Here is a 22427-nt window from a genome sequence, read left to right as displayed (position 1 = left end):
CATCCTTCTCCCTATATACCCTGGGTCCCTCCTCTGCACGTCCAAACCATCTCAATCACGTCTCTCTGACTTTGTCTCCAAACCGTCCCACCTGAGCTGTCCCTCTGATATGTTCATTCCTAATCTTGTCCATTCTCGTCACTCCCAAAGAGGATCTCAACATCTTTAGCTTTGCCATCTCCAGCTTCGCCTCCTGTCGTTTTGTTAGTGCCACCGTCTCTAAACTGTACAACATAGCTGGTCTTGTAAACTTTCTCCTTCACTCTTGCTGATATTCTTTGGTCACAAATCACTCCTGCCACCTTTCTCCACCCACCCTGACACCTCCTGTAAATTATGTTGTCATGTCTGACACCTCCTGTAAATTATGTTGTCATGTCTGACACCCCCTGTAAATTATGTCATTATGTCTGACACCTCCTGCAAGTTATGTTGTCATGTTTGACACCCCCTGTAAATTATGTCATTATGTCTGACGCCCCCTGTAAATTATGTCATTATGTCTGACACCTCCTGTAAATTATGTTGTCATGTCTGACACTCCCTGTAAATTATGTCATTATGTCTGACACCCCCTGTAAATTACGTCATTATGTCTGACACCTCCTGCAAGTTATGTTGTCATGTCTGACACCCCCTGTAAATTATGTCGTCATGTCTGACACCTCCTGTAAATAATATCATTATGTCTGACACCCCCTGTAAATGATGTCATTATGTCTGACACCTCCTGTAAATAATATCATTATGTCTGACACCCCCTGTAAATGATGTCATTATGTCTGACACCTCCTGTAAATGATGTTGTTATGTCTGACACCTCCTGTAAATTATGTTGTCATGTCTGACACCTCCTGTAAATTATGTTGTCATGTCTGACACCCCCTGTAAATTATTTCATCATGTCTGACACCTCCTGTAAATGATGTCATTATGTCTGACACCTCCTGTAAATGTCATTATGTCTGACACCTCCTGTAAATGTCATCATGTCTGACACCCTCTGTAAATTGTCGTCATGTCTGACACCCCCTGTAAATGATGTCATTATGTCTGACGCCCCCTGTAAATTATGTCATTATGTCTGACACCTCCTGTAAATTATGTTGTCATGTCTGACACTCCCTGTAAATTATGTCATTATGTCTGACACCCCCTGTAAATTATGTCATTATGTCTGACACCTCCTGCAAGTTATGTTGTCATGTCTGACACCTCCTGTAAATGATGTCATTATGTCTGACACCTCCTGTAAATTATGTTGTCATGTCTGACACCTCCTGTAAATGATGTCATTATGTCTGACACCTCCTGTAAATTATGTTGTCATGTCTGACACCCCCTGTAAATTATGTCATTATGTCTGACACCTCCTGTAAATGATATCATTATGTCTGACACCCCCTGTAAATGATGTCATTATGTCTGACACCTCCTGTAAATGATGTCGTTATGTCTGACACCTCCTGTAAATTATGTTGTCATGTCTGACACCCCCTGTAAATTATGTTGTCATGTATGACACCCCCTGTAAATTATTTCATCATGTCTGACACCCTCTGTAAATTGTCGTCATGTCTGACACCCCCTGTAAATTATGTCATTATGTCTGACACCTCCTGTAAATGATATCATTATGTCTGACACCCCCTGTAAATTATGTCGTCATGTCTGACACCCCCTGTAAATTATGTCGTCATGTCTGACTTCGTCTTTCGGCTGTTCCCGTTAGGGGTCGCCACAGCAGATCATAGTTTCCATCTCACCCTGTTCTCTGTATCTTCCTCTGTCACACCAACCACCTGCATGTCCTCTCTCAGCACATCCATGAACCTCCTCTTTGTCCTCCCTCTTCTCCTCCTGCCTGGTGGCTCCATCCTCAGCATCCTTCTCCCTATATACCCTGGGTCCCTCCTCTGCACGTCCAAACCATCTCAATCACGTCTCTCTGACTTTGTCTCCAAACCGTCCCACCTGAGCTGTCCCTCTGATATGTTCATTCCTAATCTTGTCCATTCTCGTCACTCCCAAAGAGGATCTCAACATCTTTAGCTTTGCCACCTCCAGCTTCGCCTCCTGTCGTTTTGTTAGTGCCACCGTCTCTAAACTGTACAACATAGCTGGTCTTGTAAACTTTCTCCTTCACTCTTGCTGATATTCTTTGGTCACAAATCACTCCTGCCACCTTTCTCCACCCACTCCACCCTGCCTGCACTCTCTTCTTCACCTCTCTACACTCTCCATTACTTTGAACAGTTGACCCCAAATATTTAAACTCATCTTCTTTCACCACTTCTACTCCTTGTAACTGCACTATTCCACTGGGCTCCCTCTCATTCACACACATGTACTCAGTCTTGCTTCTACTGACTTTCATTCCCCTTCTCTCCAAAGCATATCTCCACTTCTCCAGACTAGACTCAACTTGCTCTCTACTCTCACTGCAGCTCACAATGTCATCTGCAAACATCATAGTCCATGGGGACTTCTGTCTGATCTCATCTGTCAACCTGTCCATCACCACTGCAAACAAGAAAGGACTCAGAGCTGATCCTTGGTGTAATCCCACCTCCACCTCTGGCACTCCAGACTTCCTCATACAATGCCACAACTCTTCTCTTGGCACCCTATCATAAGCTTTTTCTAAGTCCACAAACACACAATGTAACTCTTTCTGTCCTTCTCTGTACTTTTCCAACAGTATTCTCAGAGCAAACATTGCATCTGTAGTGCTCTTTCTCGGCATGAAACCATATTGCTGTTCACAGATCTTCACCTGTTTTCTAAGCCTAGCTTCTACTACTCTTTCCCATAACTTCATGCTGTGGCTGATCAGCTTTATGCCTCTGTAGTTACTGCAGCTCTGCACATCACCCTTGTTCTTGAAAATAGGAACCAGCACACTTCGTCTCCACTCCTCAGGCATCCTCTCACTTTCCAAGATTTTATTAAACAATCTGGTTAGAAACTCTACTGCTATCTCTCCTAGACATTTCCATGCCTCCATTGGAATGTCATCTGGACCAACTGCCTTTACACTCTTCAACCTCTTCATAGCAGCCCTCACTTCTTCCTTGCTAATCTCTTTTACTTCCTGATTTACTCTCACCACATCATCCAGCCTTTTCTCTCGCTCATTTTCTTTATTCATCAACTCTTCAAAATATTCCCTCCACCTTCTCAGCACACACTCCTCACTTGTCAGCACATTACCATGTGCATCTTTTACCACCCTAACCTGCTGCACATCCTTTCCAGCTCTGTCCCTTTGTCTGGCCAATCGGTACAAGTCCTTTTCTCCTTCCTTACTATTCAACTTCTTGTACAGCTCGCAATATGCCTTTTCCTTTGCTTTTGCCACTTCTCTTCTCGCCTTACGCCGCATCTCCAAGTACTCCTGTCTACTTTCTTCATCTCTCCGACTATCCCAAAACTTTTTCGCTAACCTCTTTCTCCTTATGCTTTCCTGGACCTCTTCATTCCACCACCAAGTCTCCTTGTCTTCCTTCCACTGTCCAGATGTCATACCCAGTACTGCCCTAGCTGTCTCCCTCACCACATCTGCAGTACTTTTCCAGTTGTCCAAAATTGCTTCCCCTCCAACTAGTGCTTCTCTCACCTGCTCGCTAAATTTCACACAAGTCTTCCTCCTTCAGCTTCCACCATCTCATCCTTTGTTGAGCTCTCACTCTCTTCTTCTTCTTTACCTCTAAAGTCATCCTACAAACAACCATCCTATGCTGTCTAGTGACACTCTCTCCTGCTACCACCTTACAGTCTGTGATTTCTTTTAGCTTGCATCTCCTATAAAGAATGTAGTCCACCTGTGTGCACCTTCCTCCACTCTTATGTTACTCTGTGCGCCTCCCTTTTCTTAAAGTAGGTATTCACCACAGCCATTTCCATCCTTTTTGCAAAATCAACTACCATCTGTCCTTCCCCATTCCTATCCTTACCACATCCTATATCATATCTACCCATTACTTCCTCATCACCTCTGTTCCCTTCACCAACATGCCCATTGAAGTCTGCTCCTATCACCACTCTTTCATGCTTGGGCACACTCTCCACCACCTCATCTAACAGACTCCAGAAATCTTCTTTCTCCTTCATCTCACAACCTACCTGTGGGGCATATGCACTGATGATATTCATCATCACCCCTTCAATTTCCAACTTCACACTCATCACCCTGTCAGACACCCGCTTAACCTCCAACACACTTTTAACATACTCTTCCTTTAAAATGACCCCAACACCATTTCTCTTCCTGTCCTCACCATGGTACAACAACTTGTACCCACCGCCAATGCTCCTGGTCTTACTTCCCTTCCACTTGGTCTCTTGCACACACAATATGTCTACCTTTCTCCTCTCCATCATATCAGCCAGCTCTCTCCCTTTACCAGTCATACTACCAACATTCAAAGTCCCCACTCTCATTTCCACCCTTCCAGTTTCTTCTTCTCCCGCTGTTCGTGGCAATGTTTTCCTCCTCTTCTTTGTCGTCTTCGCCCAGCAGTAGCCCAAATTATGTCGTCATGTCTGACACCTCCTGTAAATTATGTCGTCATGTCTGACACCCCCTGTAAATTGTCATTATGTCTGACACCTCCTGTAAATGATATCATTATGTCTGACACCCCCTGTAAATTATGTCGTCATGTCTGACACCCCCTGTAACTTATGTCGTCATGTCTGACACCTCCTGTAAATGTCATTATGTCTGACACCCCCTGTAAATTATGTCGTCATGTCTGACACCCCCTGTAAATTGTCATTGTCTGACACCCCCTGTAAATTATGTCGTCATGTCTGACACCCCCTGTAAATTGTCATTGTCTGACACCCCCTGTAAATTATGTCGTCATGTCTGACACCCCCTGTAAATTGTCATTATGTCTGACACCCCCTGTAAATTATGTTGTTATGTCTGACACCCCCTGTAAATTATGTCATCATGTGACACCTCCTGTAAATTATATCATTATGTCTGAAACCCCCTGTAAATTATGTCGTCATGTCTGACACCCCCTGTAAATTATGTCATTATGTCTGACACCCCCTGTAAATTATGTCATTATGTCTGACACCCCCTGTAAATTATGTTGTCATGTCTGACACCCCCCTGTAAATTATGTTGTCATGTCTGACAGCCCCTGTAAATGATGTCACTATGTCTGACACCTCCTGTAAATTATGTCGTCATGTCTGACACCTCCTGTAAATTATATCATTATGTCTGACACCTCCTGTAAATTATATCATTATGTCTGAAACCCCCTGTAAATTATGTTGTCATGTCTGACACCCCCCTGTAAATTATGTTGTCATGTCTGACAGCCCCTGTAAATGATGTCATCATGTCTGACACCTCCTGTAAATTACAGTGGGGCCAAAAAGTATTTAGTCCGTCCCTGATTGTGCAGGTTCTCCTACTTAGAAAGATGAGAGAGGTCTGTAATTTTCATCATACGCACACTTCAAGTATGAGAGACAAACTGAGAAAAAAAATCCAGGAAATCACACACTGTAGCTGGTATTTCGGTCCATTCCTCCATGCAGATCTCCTCTAGAGCAGTGATGTTTTGGGTGCTGTGACGCCATTCTGAACTTCACATGGTTGTATACATTTCTTTTATTTCTGTTTAGCACTCTTCTGGTTATTAATTGTATCTGCTCTGAACGTTATTTAACAACAGTCCTGTTGTGAATTGCTAGCGGTTAGCATTCACTAGCAGTTAGCATTCGCAAGCGGTTAGCTCTCACTAGCTACGGCGACCCCTCCTCTCTCCGTCGTTGCTTTTTATACCTGTTTCTTTTTTACCTGTTTAATATTTCTGTTTGTTTTCAGTCGAATTGCTGTGAATTTTAAGTAATTACTTAAAATCTTTTGAGCGGCTAGCATTTTCACTAGCGGTTAGCTTGCGTTATCTATTTTGGACCCCCGTCATCATTTTTTCATTTAATTTTTTACACTCCTGTTAGTTAATTAACTGTTTAGTGTATTTTATAGCTGCTGCTTTTTTACCTGTTTAATTCTTCTGTTAGTTTTTCAGTGTAACTGCTGTGAATTTTAATTTATTTATTTGCATCTGTGTGAGCCTTAGGAGTGGTTAGCTTATCCATTATTGGTTAGCTCGTGTTTGCTTGGCTACATTCTTGAATTTCTTAGTGCACAAAGTACACTACTAATTCTACTTTACACCCTCTGTAAATCCTGCCTGATGTTGGAAGATAGGGTGGCTCTCTTAGAGAGCTGTGTCCATAAGTTAGAGCAGCTTCTTAGGTCAGTGCAGTTAGATGTTACGGGCACTCCAGATGAGGTTAGTGTTGGGCCGGCGAGTGAGCCCATTAGCATCAGCTTAGAAATACCGGCTGTGGAGGACGGCTTTTGGACTGTGGCTAGGCGGAGGAAGCCCCATAGGGCTTGGTGCCCGGTTGTGGCACCCCAATCACACTCGCCAGTGCAAACTGTGAATCGGTTCTCCCCCTTGGATTTGCCAGATGTGAATTCTCTGAGCCCACAAGTGACTTCCACTCCTGTCTCCAGGCCGAAACACCGGACTTTAGTGATAGGGGATTCTATCACCCGCAAAGTCAGGTTACAGATGCAGGCTGAAGTTAAATGTATTCCTGGGGCCAGACGCTGACGCTGCAGAAGGGAAGACAGACGAAGGAACATGACATGAGATATAGTCACATAGTTATTCACGTTGGCACCAATGATATCAGGATGAAGCACTCAGAGGTCACAAAAATGGACATAGAGAGGACTTGTGACCTTGCCAGAAAGATGTGTCAGCATCGATTAATAGTCTCTGGTCCCCTCCCCTCCCGGGGTACTGATGAGGCGTTTAGCAGGCTGACATCGTTAAATAGGTGGCTGGCGCAGTTTTGTAGACAGCAAGGCATTAGTTTTATTGATAACTGGCCTTCGTTCTGGGTCCGCCATGGCTTGCTGATGCTGGACGGCCTCCACCCTACTGGGGAAGGCGCCGCCATCTTTTCTGCGAACATAGATAGAGCTCTGCAGGGAGGGTAACATTAGCCACGGAGCAGGTGATTAGAGACCCTACAAGGCTTATGGCAAATGTGGGTGTGGAATCCATTAGCTTAGCGGGGAATTTAGTGCAGAAAATCCACTATGGTGATAGTGCAGTTTATTTGCCAGGGAGGGAATTTCAACAAGTTGAGACTGTGGCCTGCTTCTGTAGTCGTGTCCATAAAAATCATAGAGGGATATGCTTTCCAAACTTAATACCCATTACTATATTGGATCATGTTGAAATTGAGGATGGCCCAGTGGTTGTTCCAGCAATTGCAAAGATTTCGTGTCTGCTACCTACAACACGCGTGGAATGTCTTAAACCTAAACCTACTTCTAGGCATCTTATATATGCTACTCTGGAACCATCCCTAAACCCAAACAGTTCAACTGTCAACCCCACTGAGGTCCTTAGACTGGGTCTCATTAACATAAGATCACTGTCCTCAAAATCATTGTTGATCAATGATCTAATTATTGATCATCACTTAGATATGATTGGGTTATGTGAAACCTGGCTTAAACCTACAGCTGTCCTCCCCTTAAATGAGGCCTGCCCACCAGCATATACATTTGGTCACGTCCCTCGTGATGCAAAGCAAGGCGGGGGTGTTGCTCTTATTTATAAATCTAGGTTTAGCTTATTAAGTTTAGCTTATTAGCTGTTGGGGGTTACAAATATCACTCGGTTGAGCATCTGATTCTCCACTCTGCTCAGGATATTACACATTGCCAAGGTCAGAAGAATAAAAATCAGTCATATTACTTTGTCACTGTATGTAGGCCTCGTGGCCCATATTCTGAATTCTTAGATGAATTTGGTGCATTCATCTCTAACTTGTCAACTAGTGTAGATAACATTGTGATCATTGGTGACTTTAACATTCATATAAATAAGCCTTCTGATCCCCTCTGCAAATCATTTATGGAAATTGTGGATGCATTAGGATTTCGGCAACGCATTCGGGATTCGATGCACATTAGTGGAAATACCCTGGATCTGGTTCTCGCACATGGTATTGCTGTCACGAATATTGACATCATGCCTCTTACATCAGTGGTGTCTGATCACTTACTTATTAAGTTTACAGTTTCACTGCCGTGTTTAGTGGAACAGCAACCTTATATATCATTACGGCGATGCATCAACTCCTCAACTAAGACTGAACTCGAAGCTAAACTGCCTGATGTCTTAGCTTCACATTTGACAAATACCCAGTCAGTAGACAGACTTGTGGATAGTTTAAACTCAGTGCTCAAAACTACACTCGACATGATTGCACCACCTGTGTTTAAACCGCGCTCCCCCAAATCACAGTCACCTTGGTTCAGTGATTATCTGCGTGACCTCAAGCATAAAGCAAGAGGTCTAGAACGGAAATGTCATCGTTCAGAATTAGAAGTATTTCACCTTGCGTGGCGTGATGCTATCTTAGACTATAAGCATGCATTATTGGCTACAAAGTGAACCTACTACTCTGATTTGATCAACAAAAACAAGCATAACTCAAAGTTCTTGTTTGACACGGTGGCAGCACTTATGCATAGACAACCACCTGTAGTTCGCTCTCCTTTTACAGCGCAAGATTTCCTGAATTACTTTGGGAAGACAATAGAAGACATCAGGTTAAACATATCCCGGCATGCCTTAATCCAGCCACTACACCCTGCTATTGATGTGGGCGCCACTACTGAGGTATTACCTAGATTTGCAGAATTTTATAGTATCTCACTAGGCATGATGACGAAACTTGTAACGTCAACAAAAAGCACACCCTGTTTATTTGATCCTACAACCCCTGGCAATAATTATGGAATCACCGGCCTCGGAGGATGTTCATTCAGTTGTTTAATTTTGTAGAAAAAAAAGCAGATCACAGACATGACACAGAACTAAAGTCATTTCAAATGGCAACTTTCTGGCTTTAAGAAACACTATAAGAAATCAGGAAAAATAATTGTGGCAGTCAGTAACGGTTACTTTTTTAGACCAAGCAGAGGGAAAAAAAAATATGGCATCACTCAATTCTGAGGAATAAATTATGGAATCACCCTGTAAATTTTTATCCCCAAAACTAACACCTGCATCAAATCAGATCTGCTCATTAGTCTGCATCTAAAAAGGAGTGAACACACCTTGGAGAGCTGTTGCACCAAGTGGACTGACATGAATCATGGCTCCAACACAAGAGATGTCAATTGAAACAAAGGAGAGGATTATCAAACTCTTAAGAGGGTAAATCATCATACAATGTTGCAAAAGATGTTGGTTGTTCACAGTCAGCTGTGTCTAAACTCTGGACCAAATACAAACAACATGGGAAGGTTGTTAAAGGCAAACATACTGGTAGACCAAGGAAGACATCAAAGCGTCAAGACAGAAACCTTAAAGCAATATGTCTCAAAAATCGAAAATGCACAACAAAACGAGGAACAAATGGGACGAAACTGGAGTCAACGTCTGTGACCGAACTGTAAGAAACCGCCTAAAGGAAATGGGATTTACATACAGAAAAGCTAAAAGAAAGCCATCATTAACACCTAAACAGAAAAAACAAGGTTACAATGGGCTAAGAAAAAGCAATCGTGGACTGTGGATGACTGGATGAAAGTCATATTCAGTGATGAATCTCGAATCTGCATTGGGCAAGGTGATGATGCTGGAACTTTTGTTTGGTGCCGTTCCAATGAGATTTATAAAGATGACTGCCTGAAGAGAACATGTAAATTTCCACATTCATTGATGATATGGGGCTGCATGTCAGGTAAAGGCACTGGGGAGATGGCTGTCATTACATCATCAATAAATGCACAAGTTTACATTGATATTTTGGACACTTTTCTTATCCCATCAATTGAAAGGATGTTTGGGGATGATGAAATCATTTTTCAAGATGATAATGCATCTTGCCATAGAGCAAAAACTGCGAAAACATTCCTTGCAAAAAGACACATAGGGTCAATGTCATGGCCTGCAAATAGTCCGGATTTTAATCCAATTGAAAATCTTTGGTGGAAGTTGAAGAAAATGGTCCATGACAAGGCTCCAACCTGCAAAGCTGATCTGGCAACAGCAATCAGAGAAAGTTGGAGCCAGATTGATGAAGAGTACTGTTTGTCACTCATTAAGTCCATGCCTCAGAGACTGCAAGCTGTTGGAGCATTCTTTTGTTTTTCATGATTCCATAATTTTCATGAGTCCATATTTTTTTTCCCTCTGCTTGGTCTAAAAAAGTAACCCTTACTGACTGCCACAGTTTTTTTTCCTGATTTCTTATAGTGTTTCTTAAAGCCAGAAAGTTGCCATTTGAAATGACTTTAGTTTTGTGTCATGTCTGTGATCTGCTTTTTTTCTACAAAATTAAACAACTGAATGAACATCCTCCGAGGCCGGTGATTCCATAATTATTGCCAGGGGTTGTATATAAAGGACCTGTGGTCCACTCTTGGGCCGACTGTGCTGGAAATTATTAATCTTTGTTTAACTTCTGGATCTGTTCCTAAATGTTTCAAATCTGCAGTGATTAAACCATTACTTAAGAAACCTAATCTTGACCCTAGTGTATTGACAAACTATCGGCCGATTATCAAATCTATCATTTTTCTCTAAAATTCTGGAAAAAGTGGTGTCACGGCAGCTCGTAGACTATCTTACTGAGAATTATCTCTTTGAGCCACTGCAGTCTGCTTTTAGAAAATATCATTCCACAGAGACGGCTCTCACTAAAGTGGTGAATGATCTTCTGCTTACAATGGATTCGGACACCACTACGGTTCTGTTGCTGTTAGCTCTCAATGCTGCATTTGATACCGTGGATCATCATATTCTACTTGATAGGCTGGAAAATCATTTTGGGATTACCGGGAGTGCCCTTGCATGGCTGACGTCATGCTTGACCAGTCGTTCTCACTGTGTTTTGTACAGTAACACTAACCTTAGTGACATGAAATTTGGGGTTCCACAGGGGTATGTCTTAGGCCCCCTGCTTTTCTCCCTTTATATAGCACCCCTTGGGCACATATTCCGGCGTTTTGGGATTATCTTTCACTGCTATGAAGATGATACTCAGTTGTATATGCCGATAACTGCTGGTAATCTCGTTCACATAAAATCCTTAGAAGATTGCCTTGCAGCAGTGAGAAGCTGGATGTCTAGAAACCTCCTACTTTTAAACTCTGATAAGACTGAAATGATGGTTCTTGGTCCACTGAGACATCAGCATCAATTTGACCAGTTAACGCTCAGCCTCGGCTCGTGTGTCATACATCACACTGACAAAGTGAGGAACCTTGGTGTAATTTTTGATCCTTTGGCCTCCACATTAGAAATATTACTAGGACTGCTTTCTTCCACCTGCGAAATATAGCGAAGATTCGTCCCATCCTGTCTATGGCTGATGCTGAGACCCTGATCCATGCATTTATCTCCTCTCGATTGGACTACTGCAATGTTCTATTTTCTGGTTTACTGCAGTCTAGCATTAGGGGTCTCCAGTTGGTTCAAAATGCTGCAGCCAGACTTTTGACACGAAGCAGAAAGTTCGACCACATTACACACATTTTGGCGTCTCTTCACTGGCTTCCTGTCCCAGTGAGATCAGATTTTAAGGTTCTGCTACTAACCTATAAAATTATTCACGGACTGGCAACTCCCTACCTAGCTGACCTAATTAAACCTTACGTACCGGCCCGGGCTTTACGTTCTCAGGGTGCAGGACTACTTTGTGTCCCTAAGGTGAATAAGGAGTCTACGGGTCACAGAGCTTTCTCTTATCATGCCCCTGTTCTGTAGAATGATCTCCCTGCGTCAATAAAACAGTCAGATTCTGTGGAGATTTTCAAGTCCAGACTTAAGACGCACTTATTTTACCTTTCATATGGCTAGCATACTGGTACAGTTGTTTTTTACTCTTTTAATTCATTTATTAGCAATTGGAGCGGGCTGCGGCCTCAACTTTACCTAAATTCTGGGTCTTTTAGTGAAGTTTAGGGCTAGTGGCCGGCGATCACCTTAGTATTTCTCTGTTTTTCTTGTTGTTTAATGCTGACAAATTATGCAGTATTTTTTGTCTTTCTGATGCCTGATTCTGTTTTTTCTCTGTTTAAGGTGCAGCTCCATCCAGAGATGGGAGTTGTATTCATGTTGGCGATCCTCCTGTCCTGTGTGCCAATAGCATTTCTTGTATATTCGTCCGTGAATTGTTCTGTGAATTGTTCTGTAATTTATGTCTGTATCATGGCCCAAGCAGAGGGTCACCCCTTTGAGTCTGTCTGCTTGAGGTTTCTTCCTCAGAGGGAGTTTTTTTCTTACCACTGTTGCTCTGGGGGTTGGTAAGGTTAGACCTTACCTGTGTGAAGCGCTTTGAGGCAACTCTGTTGTGATTTGGCGCTATATAAATGAAAATAAATTGAATTGAAATCACATTGTAGGATTTTTAAAGAATTTATTTGTAAATTATGGTGGAAAATAAGTATTTGGTCACCCACAAACAAGCAAGATTTCTGGCTCTCACAGACCTGTAACTTCTTTTTTAAGAAGCTCTTCTGTCCTCCACCTGTTACCGGTGTTAATAGCACCTGTTGGAACTCGTTATCTGTATAAAAGACACCTGTCCACAGCCTCAAAACAGTCAAGACTCCAAACTCAAACATGGCCAATACCAAAGAGCTGTTGAAGGACCCCAGGAAGAAAACTGTAGATGTGCACCAGGCTGGGAAGAGTGAATCTACAATAGTCAAGCAGGTTGGTTTGAATAAATCAACTGTGGGAGCAATTGTAAGAAAATGGAAGACATACAAGACCATTGATTATCTCCCTCGGTCTGGGGCTCCATGCAAGATGTCATCGCGTGGGGTCAAAAAAATCATGAGAACGGTGAACAAAAATCCCAGAACTACACGGAGGGACCTGATGAATGACCTGCAGAGAGTTGGGACCAAAGTAACAAAGGCTACACACTACACAGAGAGGGACTCAAATCCTGCAGTGCCAGGCGTGTCCCCCTGCTTAAGACAGTACATGTCCAGGCCTGTCTGAAGTTTGCCAGAGAGCATATGGATGATCCAGAAGAGGATTGGGAGAATATCATGTGGTCAGATGAAACCAAAATAGATGAATAGTAAAAACTCAACTCGTGTTTGAAGAACATCATATCTACTGTGAAGCATTGGGGTGGAAACATCATGCTTTGGGGCTGTTTTTCTGCAAAGGGGACAGGACGACTGATCCATGTTTAGGGAAAAATGAACGTGGCCATCTATCATGAGATTTTAAGACAAAACCACCTTCCTTCAGTGAGAGCATTGAAGATGCAACGTGGCTGGGTCTTCCAGCATGACAATGATCCCAAACACACCGCTCGGGCAACAAAGGAGTGGCTCTGTAAAAAGCATTTCAAGGTCCTGGAATGGCCAAGCCAGTCTCCAGACGTCAACCTCATAGAAAATTTGTTGAGGAAGTTGAAAGTCCATGTTGCCCAGCGACAGCCCCAAAACATCACTGCTCTAGAGGAGATCTGCATGGAGGAATGGACCAAAATACCAGCTACAGTGTGTGCAAACCTGGTGAAGACTTACAGGAAATATTTGACCTCTGTCATTACCAACAAAGATTATGTTATAAAGTATTGAGTTGAACTTTTTTTATTTACCAGATACTCATTTTCCACCAAAATTTACAAATAAATTCTTTAAAAATCCTACAATGTGATTTCCTGGATTTTTTTTTTTTCTCATTTTGTCTCTCATGGTTGAAGGGTACCTATGTTGAAAATTACAGACCTCTCTCATCTTTCTAAGTAGGAGAACTTGCACAATCAGGGACTGACCAAATACTTTTTTCCCCCACTGTATGTCATTATGTCTGACACCCCCTGTAAATTATGTCATCTTGTCTGGCACCCCCTGTAAATTATGTCGTCATGTCTGGCACCCCCTGTAAATTATGTCGTCATGTCTGGCACCCCCTGTGATTTATGTCGTCATGTCTGGCACCCCCTGTAAATTATGTCGTCATGTCTGGCACCCCCTATAATTTATGTCGTCATGTCTGGCACCCCCTGTAAATTATGTCGTCATGTCTGGCACCTCGTTTAAATTATGTCATTATGTCAGACACCTCCTGTAAATTATGTCGTTATGACTGACGCCCTCTGTACACTTATGTCGTTATGACTGACGCCCTCTGTACACTTATGTCATTATGACTGACGCCTCTTGTAAATTATGTCATTATGTCTGACACCCCCTGTAAATTATGTCATGTCTGACACCCCCTGGAAATTATGTCATTATGTCTGACACCCCTGTAAACTTATGTCATTATGTCTGACACCCCTGTAAACTTATGTCATTATGTCTGACACCCCTGTAAACGTATGTCATTATGTCTGACACCCCTGTAAACATATGTTATTATGTGTGACACCCCTGTAAACGTATGTCATTATGTCTTACACCCCTGTAAACATATGTCGTTATGTCGGACACCCCTGTAAACGTATGTCATTATGTCGGACACCCCTGTAAACTTATGTCATTATGTCGGACACCCCTGTAAACTTATGTCATTATGTCGGACACCCCTGTAAACGTATGTCATTATGTCTGACGACCCCTGTAAACGTATGTCATTATGTCTGACGACCCCTGTAAACGTATGTCATTATGTCTGACGACCCCTGTAAACTTATGTCATTATGTCTGACGCCCCTGTACTGTGAAACGGTGCACATGATCGTTGCGGCGACACGGTCAGGTGCACGTCTTGTCTGTAGCTATGTTTGTTCGTTTTGTTTGATCAAAGTTTGTGTCTTAAATATCACAAATTAAGTGTAAATATTCGCAGTAACGCAAGATGGGATGAAACATCGAAGTGTTTCTTCTTGTAGTTTTAATATTTTGCCTCTTGGACTACACGGTGCTGGCGACAGGGCTTTCCGAGGGTCTTCAACTTAAAATCACCTACAGCTGAGAGGCTCTGCTGAACATCAGGGAAGCGGTTCCCTCTCTCCCCCGAGATGAACTTATTGGATTACCTACACCACCTTTCCCAGGTGATAAACCAAAGCGAAGGTGTGGAAGGAAAGGGGGAGTGCGAGCTCGACTGAAAAGGAGGCCATTCAGGCCACCTCTACCAACTATTATGTTTGGGAACGTACAAAGCATTCGGAATAAAACCGATGAACTCCGTGCCTGTGCGCAACACCTGGCTGACTATCGGCAATCCTGCCTGATTTGTCTATCGGAAACCTGGTTGACGGAGTCTGACCCAGATTCATCGGTTGAATTAGAAGGCTTCACACTGGTAAGGGCAGACCATGATTCCAACTCCGGGAAGAGAAAAGGTGGAGGTGTGTGCGTGTTCATAAACAACAGGTACTGCAACCCAGCACACATCACAGTGAAACATAAACTTTGCACGAAAGACATTGAACTGCTATCGGTCAGTTTAAGACCTTATTATATGCCCCGTGAAATACACCAGATTTGCCTTTTTATTGTATACATTGCACCTTCGGTGGACGTTACGGAAGCTGCTAACACTATACATGAACTTGTGACAATGACTGAAGCGAAAGCACCTGACGCGGCAAAATTGATACTTGGGGATTTTAATCTTTGTTCTTTGGCAGAGACTCTACCTGCGTATCACCAATATGTATCATGTCCCACGCGGGAGGGGGCGTGCCTAGACCTGTGTTACGGCAACTTGGAGAAAGCCTACTATGCGACGGCCCTGCCAGGACTCGGAAAATTGGATCACAACATGATCCGCCTAACACCAACGTACCAACCTCTGCTGCGCCAAGAGAAAGTAAAGAAAAAAGAGGTGGAATGTTGGACCACTGATGCATCTAATACTTTAAGAGACTGCCTAGACTGCACTGATTGGGAACGTCTGATAAACTCGTCATCAAACATCAGTGACGCTGCGCTTGCAGTTTCAGGATACATTCATTTTTGCAAGGACATTATCGTTCCAAAAAAGATTGTGAAACTTTACCCAAATAATAAACCATGGATCACTCCTGAACTTAAAGAACTACTAAACTGTAAAAAGAGGCTGTTTAAATCTGGAGGCTCAAAGGAGGACATTAGATCTGTACGAAAAAATATTAAAAAGAAAATACTGGACTGCAAGACTGCTTATAGGAATAAGATTCAGTCATTATTCAACCATGATGCTAAAAGGGCCTGGCAGGGATTATAAATTATGACTGGATATAAACCTAAAATGCAGAACTTGACTGTCTCAGATGACAATGTCTTTTCAGATGAACTGAACACTTTTTATTGTAGGTTTGACAGTACTGATTATACAACTCAGCAGAAACTGGCAATGGATGCAGTCAGAACTATGCAAGTTCGTGACATACAAATCAGCACTGAGGAGGTTAAAGAGCAGTTTTTACGTGTTAATATTAATAAATCTCAAGGTCCAGACGGTATCAGTTGTAAAGTGCTGCGCACATGTGCCGATTCACTTGCTTTTCCATTTCAAATGGTGTTTCAGCAGTCAGTAGAAACAGGATTATTCCCAGCTCAGTGGAAACAGTCTCTGATTGTACTGGTACCAAAGAAAATCAGGCCCAAAGAAATGAATGATCTGAGACCTGTTGCATTAACCTTAGTGCCTATGAAATGCTTAGAGAAAATTATATTGAAACATCTGCTTAGTGAGGTAGCACCATCTTTGGATCCTTTCCAGTTTGCATACCAGCCAAGGCAGGGAGTGGAGGATGCACTGCTGACCATGACAAACAGCATATTTGAACATCTAGAGGAGCCTCACAGCTTTGTTTTCATTGATTTCAGCAGCGCATTCAACACCATCCAACCCCACCTACTGGTAGACAAACTGGTTAAGTTAGGTGTTAACCCAAGACTCATTACATGGATTAATAACTTCCTGTTAAATCGTACTCAGCAGGTTAGATTTAATCAGGCCATCTCATCCACTAAGGTCATTAACACGGCTGCTCCCCAAGGATGTGTGCTGTCTCCCATACTCTATACACTTTACACCAACGAGTGTCATGCTCTTGCGACTACACACTCCTACTCCTACTTCAAGTATGCAGATGACACTGCCTTGGTGGGGTTCTTGAAAGCAGGGGAGCTGTCAATGACCAGCTTTGAAGAGGAAGTGGGGAGCTTCATAAAATGGTGCTCTGACAATTTGCTTAATGTTAACGCAAGCAAAACAAAAGAAATGGTTATCGATTTTAGACGTAGTGCAGAAGACGTATCAAACACTGTCGTCAACAACACATTGATAGAGTTAACACCTACAAATATTTAGGGGTTGAAATTGATGATCAGTTGAGATTTGACAAATGTGCCGCTTTTAAGGTGAAGAAGCTTCAACAAAGAATGTTTTTCTTAAGAAAATTGCGTAGTTTTAGTGTTGACACCTACATTTTAGAGTTATTTTATAAGTCTGTACTTCAGAGTGTCTTGTCCTTTGGTCTGGTCTGTGTCTTTGGTAGTATGCGGAAACAAGATCAGGATAAATTCAGGACAAACATCAGCTAGTCAGCTGTTTCAAGACATCATACTACACAAGGCTGAAAGTATTCTTGCAGACATTACCCACCCTTTACATAACAGATTTCAGTTAAGTCAACGTGACTACTACAAAGGAAAATAAGAACAACCGGGTTCAGCAAGTCATTTGTTCCCTCTGCAATCAGAATTGTTAATGAAAGACACAGTTCTCAGCAGGGGACTTGACACTGTAGTACTGTGTGTGTGTGTGTGTGTGCGTGTGCGTGTGCGTGTGCGTGTGCAGCAGTCTAGCTGTGTGGAGGGGAGCCAGAGGGGCATGGGAGAGGGGGGTGTATTTATCTGTCTTTTATTTATTTATTTATCTGTTTTTAAGTTTTGTCTACCTCGTCGGACGTTGTCTGTACTATACGCACCTTGACCATCTGAATTTCCCTTCTGGGATAATAAAGTTAACTTTGACTTTGACTTTACACTTATGTCATGTCTGACACCCCTGTAAACTTATGTCATTATGTCTGACATCCCCTGTACACTTACTGTAACTTGTGTGTTGGTTTTTACAATGCATGTGATCAGTGAGACACTCTGAGTGTAAAACTGCATTTATGTTTGACAAATATGTTGGTCTATTCACATTCTCATCTAGTAGATGGCAGTGTTCTATCCATTTTGACCGGGGTGGGGGTGATTAAAGCATCTGAAGTGCATCTGAACGTGAGCATGGAGACGGACGTATGCCACGTTTTTGTGCGTATGCAGCCTTTGGACATGAGGCCCGAGCACAACGAAATTAAACCATCTGGATGTGCTTGTGGTGTCAACTTTGATGTTTAATTCAAAGGTGTTATAAAGGAACAAAGAAAATAGGCTGTAAAAGTGATGTTTACTTTGTCCAGTTACTTATGAACTCTAAAATTCATAAGCGTGTAAAAATGCTGTCATACCTAAGTGTACAATATATTTTAAGACCCTTGAATTAAAGGTGAAAGTCGACAGAGGCAAAATTAGAATTGTCGACCTGACTCTTTTGACAAAGGTATCAAAACTGAATGTACCGGCTGACACAGATTTAATAACCGTGTCTTTAATAACTCTAAAGGCTTTAAATAATGGGAGCATTCTGTTAATCTGTAATGACCACTCAATCTTTGGAGATGAAGAACTGCAACGATTTAGTCAAACAGTGCTGAGAACAAAATCTACCTATAAAGCAAGAAGCGTGCATGCGTGTGTGTCTCGCATATATCTCTGTTTGTCAGATTGGCCTCAGCTTTCAGATTTGGCTTGTGCGTGGCACAGTGATGTTTCACTATTATGAAAATTTCAAAGTTTCAAGTTTCAAAACTTTAATTTTGAAACCTTTATTTTTATTACAGGGTTGGCCCACTCGGGAAACGCATTTTCTCTGGAAACGTAACTGAATAAAATCAAGCGCACTCTCTCTTCTCCTGTGGTGTATAGTGCACCAGTTTAATCGGCTAACGTTATCTTAGCTATAGCTGCACAATCACTGAGTTCCACTATTTACCAAGACTGACCGCAAACATGAGTAAATTAAGTCGTTAAAAAATTGATATATTGAATAAATATTGGTTGAGATTTGTTTGTTTTTTGTGGCATTTTGTAAATGTGGAAATGTGCTCTGTCGTCAAAACATACCCCTGAGAACAAATCAAGCACACTTCTCTTCTTCTGTAGTGTATACTGGCAGCCGGCATCCTTATTGTTGCACTGCTGCCACCTGCTGCATCAGCCTGTTATAGCAGCACTAAATCCTGTCCATGAGTCCAGTGTCTTTAAAGTATTTAAAAAGCCAACACTTCCCCCTCACATTTGACCTTCACCTTAAAAAAGAAATCTAACCAGGCTGAGCCTTCAGAACACTTTTAAAAATCATGCTGTTGCATTCCTGTTTTTGCTTTTCACCAATGGCCAAAAAAGCAAAAGGCAGCGGTTGTGGTACTTTCACATTAGAGGAACAGGGTTCATCTCCCTACAGGATCCTTCATAAAAAGTCAAAATGCATGAAAACACAATAATTATCAATCAAACCTAAATGTCCCTGAGTGATATTATCAATAATAACTGCTGTGTTCACATCCACATGTTTGAGCTCCATGAACACTAACTGTTTGTTCCTTTGTCTGTCTGTGTGTTTATATGTGTCTGACCATGTTGGATGGATGTCAGTCTTTTTCTTAAAATAACTGTATTTACGTGTCTCTTTGTATCTCAGCCACGTCTTAACAAACGTCCACTTTGTCTGTTAAAACTAAGTAAATACACCTCTCTGTACATCCCACCTTCAAACACAGCCTCATACAACCAGCCAGGAAATATCTACTTCAGCTCCCAGTTCTCCACAGGAATACAAACTTCTTCCAGCCACTGCACTAGTAAAACTAAATAAGATGATGTCCGTGAGATAATGTCTCTGTTCTCTTTGTGTCTCAGCCACCATTTATGCTCCGCGGCGGAAAGGACAGCTGTCTGCTGACATCTGCATGGAGACCATCGGGGAAGAAATCTCAGAGCGGCGGCAGAGCAAAAGAGGAGTGTTCCAGAGGGTGGTGGTGGTCTTCCTCCATCACTGCGACACACCAGGAGAACCTGTGGACGACGACTACATCTGAGCTCCTTCAGTGTGCACAGCCTCCTCTGGACAGCGAAGAACGTCAGAGACCACCGCACTGCCACAGCGTGCTTCCACAACAGGGCTGCAGGTCAAAGTTCACTTCTGTTCCAGTGACACGCACCTGATGTCTGACAGACACTATGAGACAGTGATGGCGGCGTTATCAAAAACAAGTGCCCAGACCGCCTGGGTTGAGGGTGTGTCTCTTATTGTGACGTCAAGTCTGTGATCTGCTCTTTAGAATCATGTTGAAAACATTTATTGACTCCACGTCCAGATCAAATACATGAATTTAAAAAGCTGTTTGCTGCTGATGTTCTTATTTCAGTAAATGTCCCCTGAACATGTCCACACCATCAGGCTCATAAGTCACTCAAGTTTTTTTGTATTTCTACATCACCACAGGAGAGTTGAAATGAAACCCTGAAGATGTGCACATTTGTGAACGTTCAGCTTTAATGCTAGATGTTTCACAAAAATGTCCATTTGGGAATTACAGCCATTTGAATACGTTTTCTCCATTTTCAGAGCCCAAAACTCATTGGACAAACGAAACATACAATACATCCAGAAAGTATTCACACAGCTTCACTTTTTCCACATTGTGTTATGTTACAAATTGTTAAAAATTCATTCATTCATTCTGTGTGCTGAATGTTACAGCCGTATTCCAAATGGATGAAATTATTTTTCCCCCCAAAAAAACCTACACACAATAACCCATAATGACAACATGAAAAAAGTTTTTTTGAATTCTTTCCCAATTTATTAAAAATAAAAACAAATAAATCACATGTCCATAAGTATTCACAGTCTTTGCTCAGTACTTTGTTGATGCACATTTGGCAACAATTACAGCCTCAAGTCTTCTTGAATATGATGCCACAAGCTTGGTGCACCTATCTTTGGGCGGTTTGGCCCATTCCTCTTTGCAGCACCCCTCAGGCTCCATCAGGTTGGATGGGGATTTTCAGGTCTCTACAGGGATGTTCAGTCGGATTCAGGTCTGGGCTCTGGCTGGGCCACTCAAGGACATTCACAGAGTTGTCCTGAAGCCACTCCTTTGATATCTTGGCTGTGTGCTTAGGGTCTGACTGTGACAGAGTTATCTGCTTGCGTCTCTGAGTTAGTCTTTGTGTGAGACTCTGACTGAGTTAAAGTCCATGCGTGACTGAGTCCGTGACTGTGACTGAGTAAAAGTCTGTGTGTGTGACTGTGACTGAGTTAGTCTGTGCGTGTGACTCTGAGTTAAAGTCCGTGCGTGTGACTTTGACTGAGTTAGTCTGTGCGTGTGACTCTGAGTTAGTCTGTGTGTGTGACTGAGTTACAGTCTGTGTGTGTGAGACTCTGTGTGTGTGACTGTGACAGAGTTAAAGTCTGTGCGTGTGACTCTGATTGAGTCCATATGTTACTGTGATGGAGTTTGTGTGTGCTTGTCTCTCTGACTGGGTTAAAGTCTGTGTGTGACTCGGAGTTAAAGTCTGTGCGTGACTTAGTCTGTGCATGTGACTCTGAGTTAAAGTCAGTGCGTGTGACTGAGTTTGTCTGTACGTCTGACACTGACTGAATTAAAGTATATATGTGTGACTCTGGCAGAGTTAAAGTCTGTGCACGTCACTCTGACTGAGTTTGTCTGTATGTGTGACTGTGACTGAGTTAAAGTCTGTGTGTGTGACTGTGACTGAGTGAGTCCCTGCGTGTGATGTGACTGCGTTAAAGTCTGTGTGTGTGACTGAGTTAGTCTGTGTTTGTGAGACTCTGAGTTAAAGTCCATGTGTGACTGTGAATGAGGTAAAGTATATGCGTGTGACTCTGACAGAGTTAAATCATGTGCGGGTGACTGACAGAGTTAAAGTCTGTGTGTGTGACTCTGTGAGTGAGTCCCCGACTGTGAGTTAAAGTCTGTGTGTGTGACTGTGACTGAGTTAGTCTGTTTGTGAGACTGAGTTAAAGTCCGTCTGTGACTGAGTTAGTCTGTTTGTGAGACTGAGTTAAAGTCCGTCTGTGACAGAGTTAAAGTCTGTGCATGTCACTCTGACTGAGTTGGTCTGTGTGTGACTGAGTTAAAGTGCCTGTGACTGACAGCATTAAAGTGTGTGCGTGTGACTCTGACAGAGTTAAAGTCTGTGTGTGTCTCTGACTGAGTTGGTCTATGTGTGTGACTGACTTGAGTTAAATTCTGTGTGTGTGTGTGTGTGTGACTGAGTTAAATTCTGTGTGTGTGTGTGTGAGACT

At 42.5% G+C, this 22427-nt stretch overlaps 1 protein-coding gene across 2 annotated transcripts in view; it reads left to right on the top strand.

Moving 5' to 3' along the window:
* The window catches only part of fbxo38 (F-box protein 38), a 216081-nt gene extending 195432 nt beyond the window's left edge, over positions 1 to 20649 (top strand). Inside the window, exon 21 of one of the 2 annotated variants that reach the window (XM_034181007.1) lies at positions 20012 to 20649. In XM_034181007.1, the coding sequence (XP_034036898.1) occupies positions 20012 to 20190 (179 nt within the window). In that variant the 3' untranslated portion in view covers positions 20191 to 20649. The remainder of the gene's footprint in view (positions 1 to 20011) is intronic. The other variant, XM_034181008.1, reaches the window with a different exon arrangement.
* Positions 20650 to 22427: the final 1778 nt, after the last annotated feature.

This window comes from Thalassophryne amazonica, chromosome 11 (assembly GCF_902500255.1).
Source record: "Thalassophryne amazonica chromosome 11, fThaAma1.1, whole genome shotgun sequence".
NCBI classification, from domain to species: domain Eukaryota; kingdom Metazoa; phylum Chordata; class Actinopteri; order Batrachoidiformes; family Batrachoididae; genus Thalassophryne; species Thalassophryne amazonica.
This window is presented reverse-complemented; position numbering and strand designations above follow the sequence as displayed.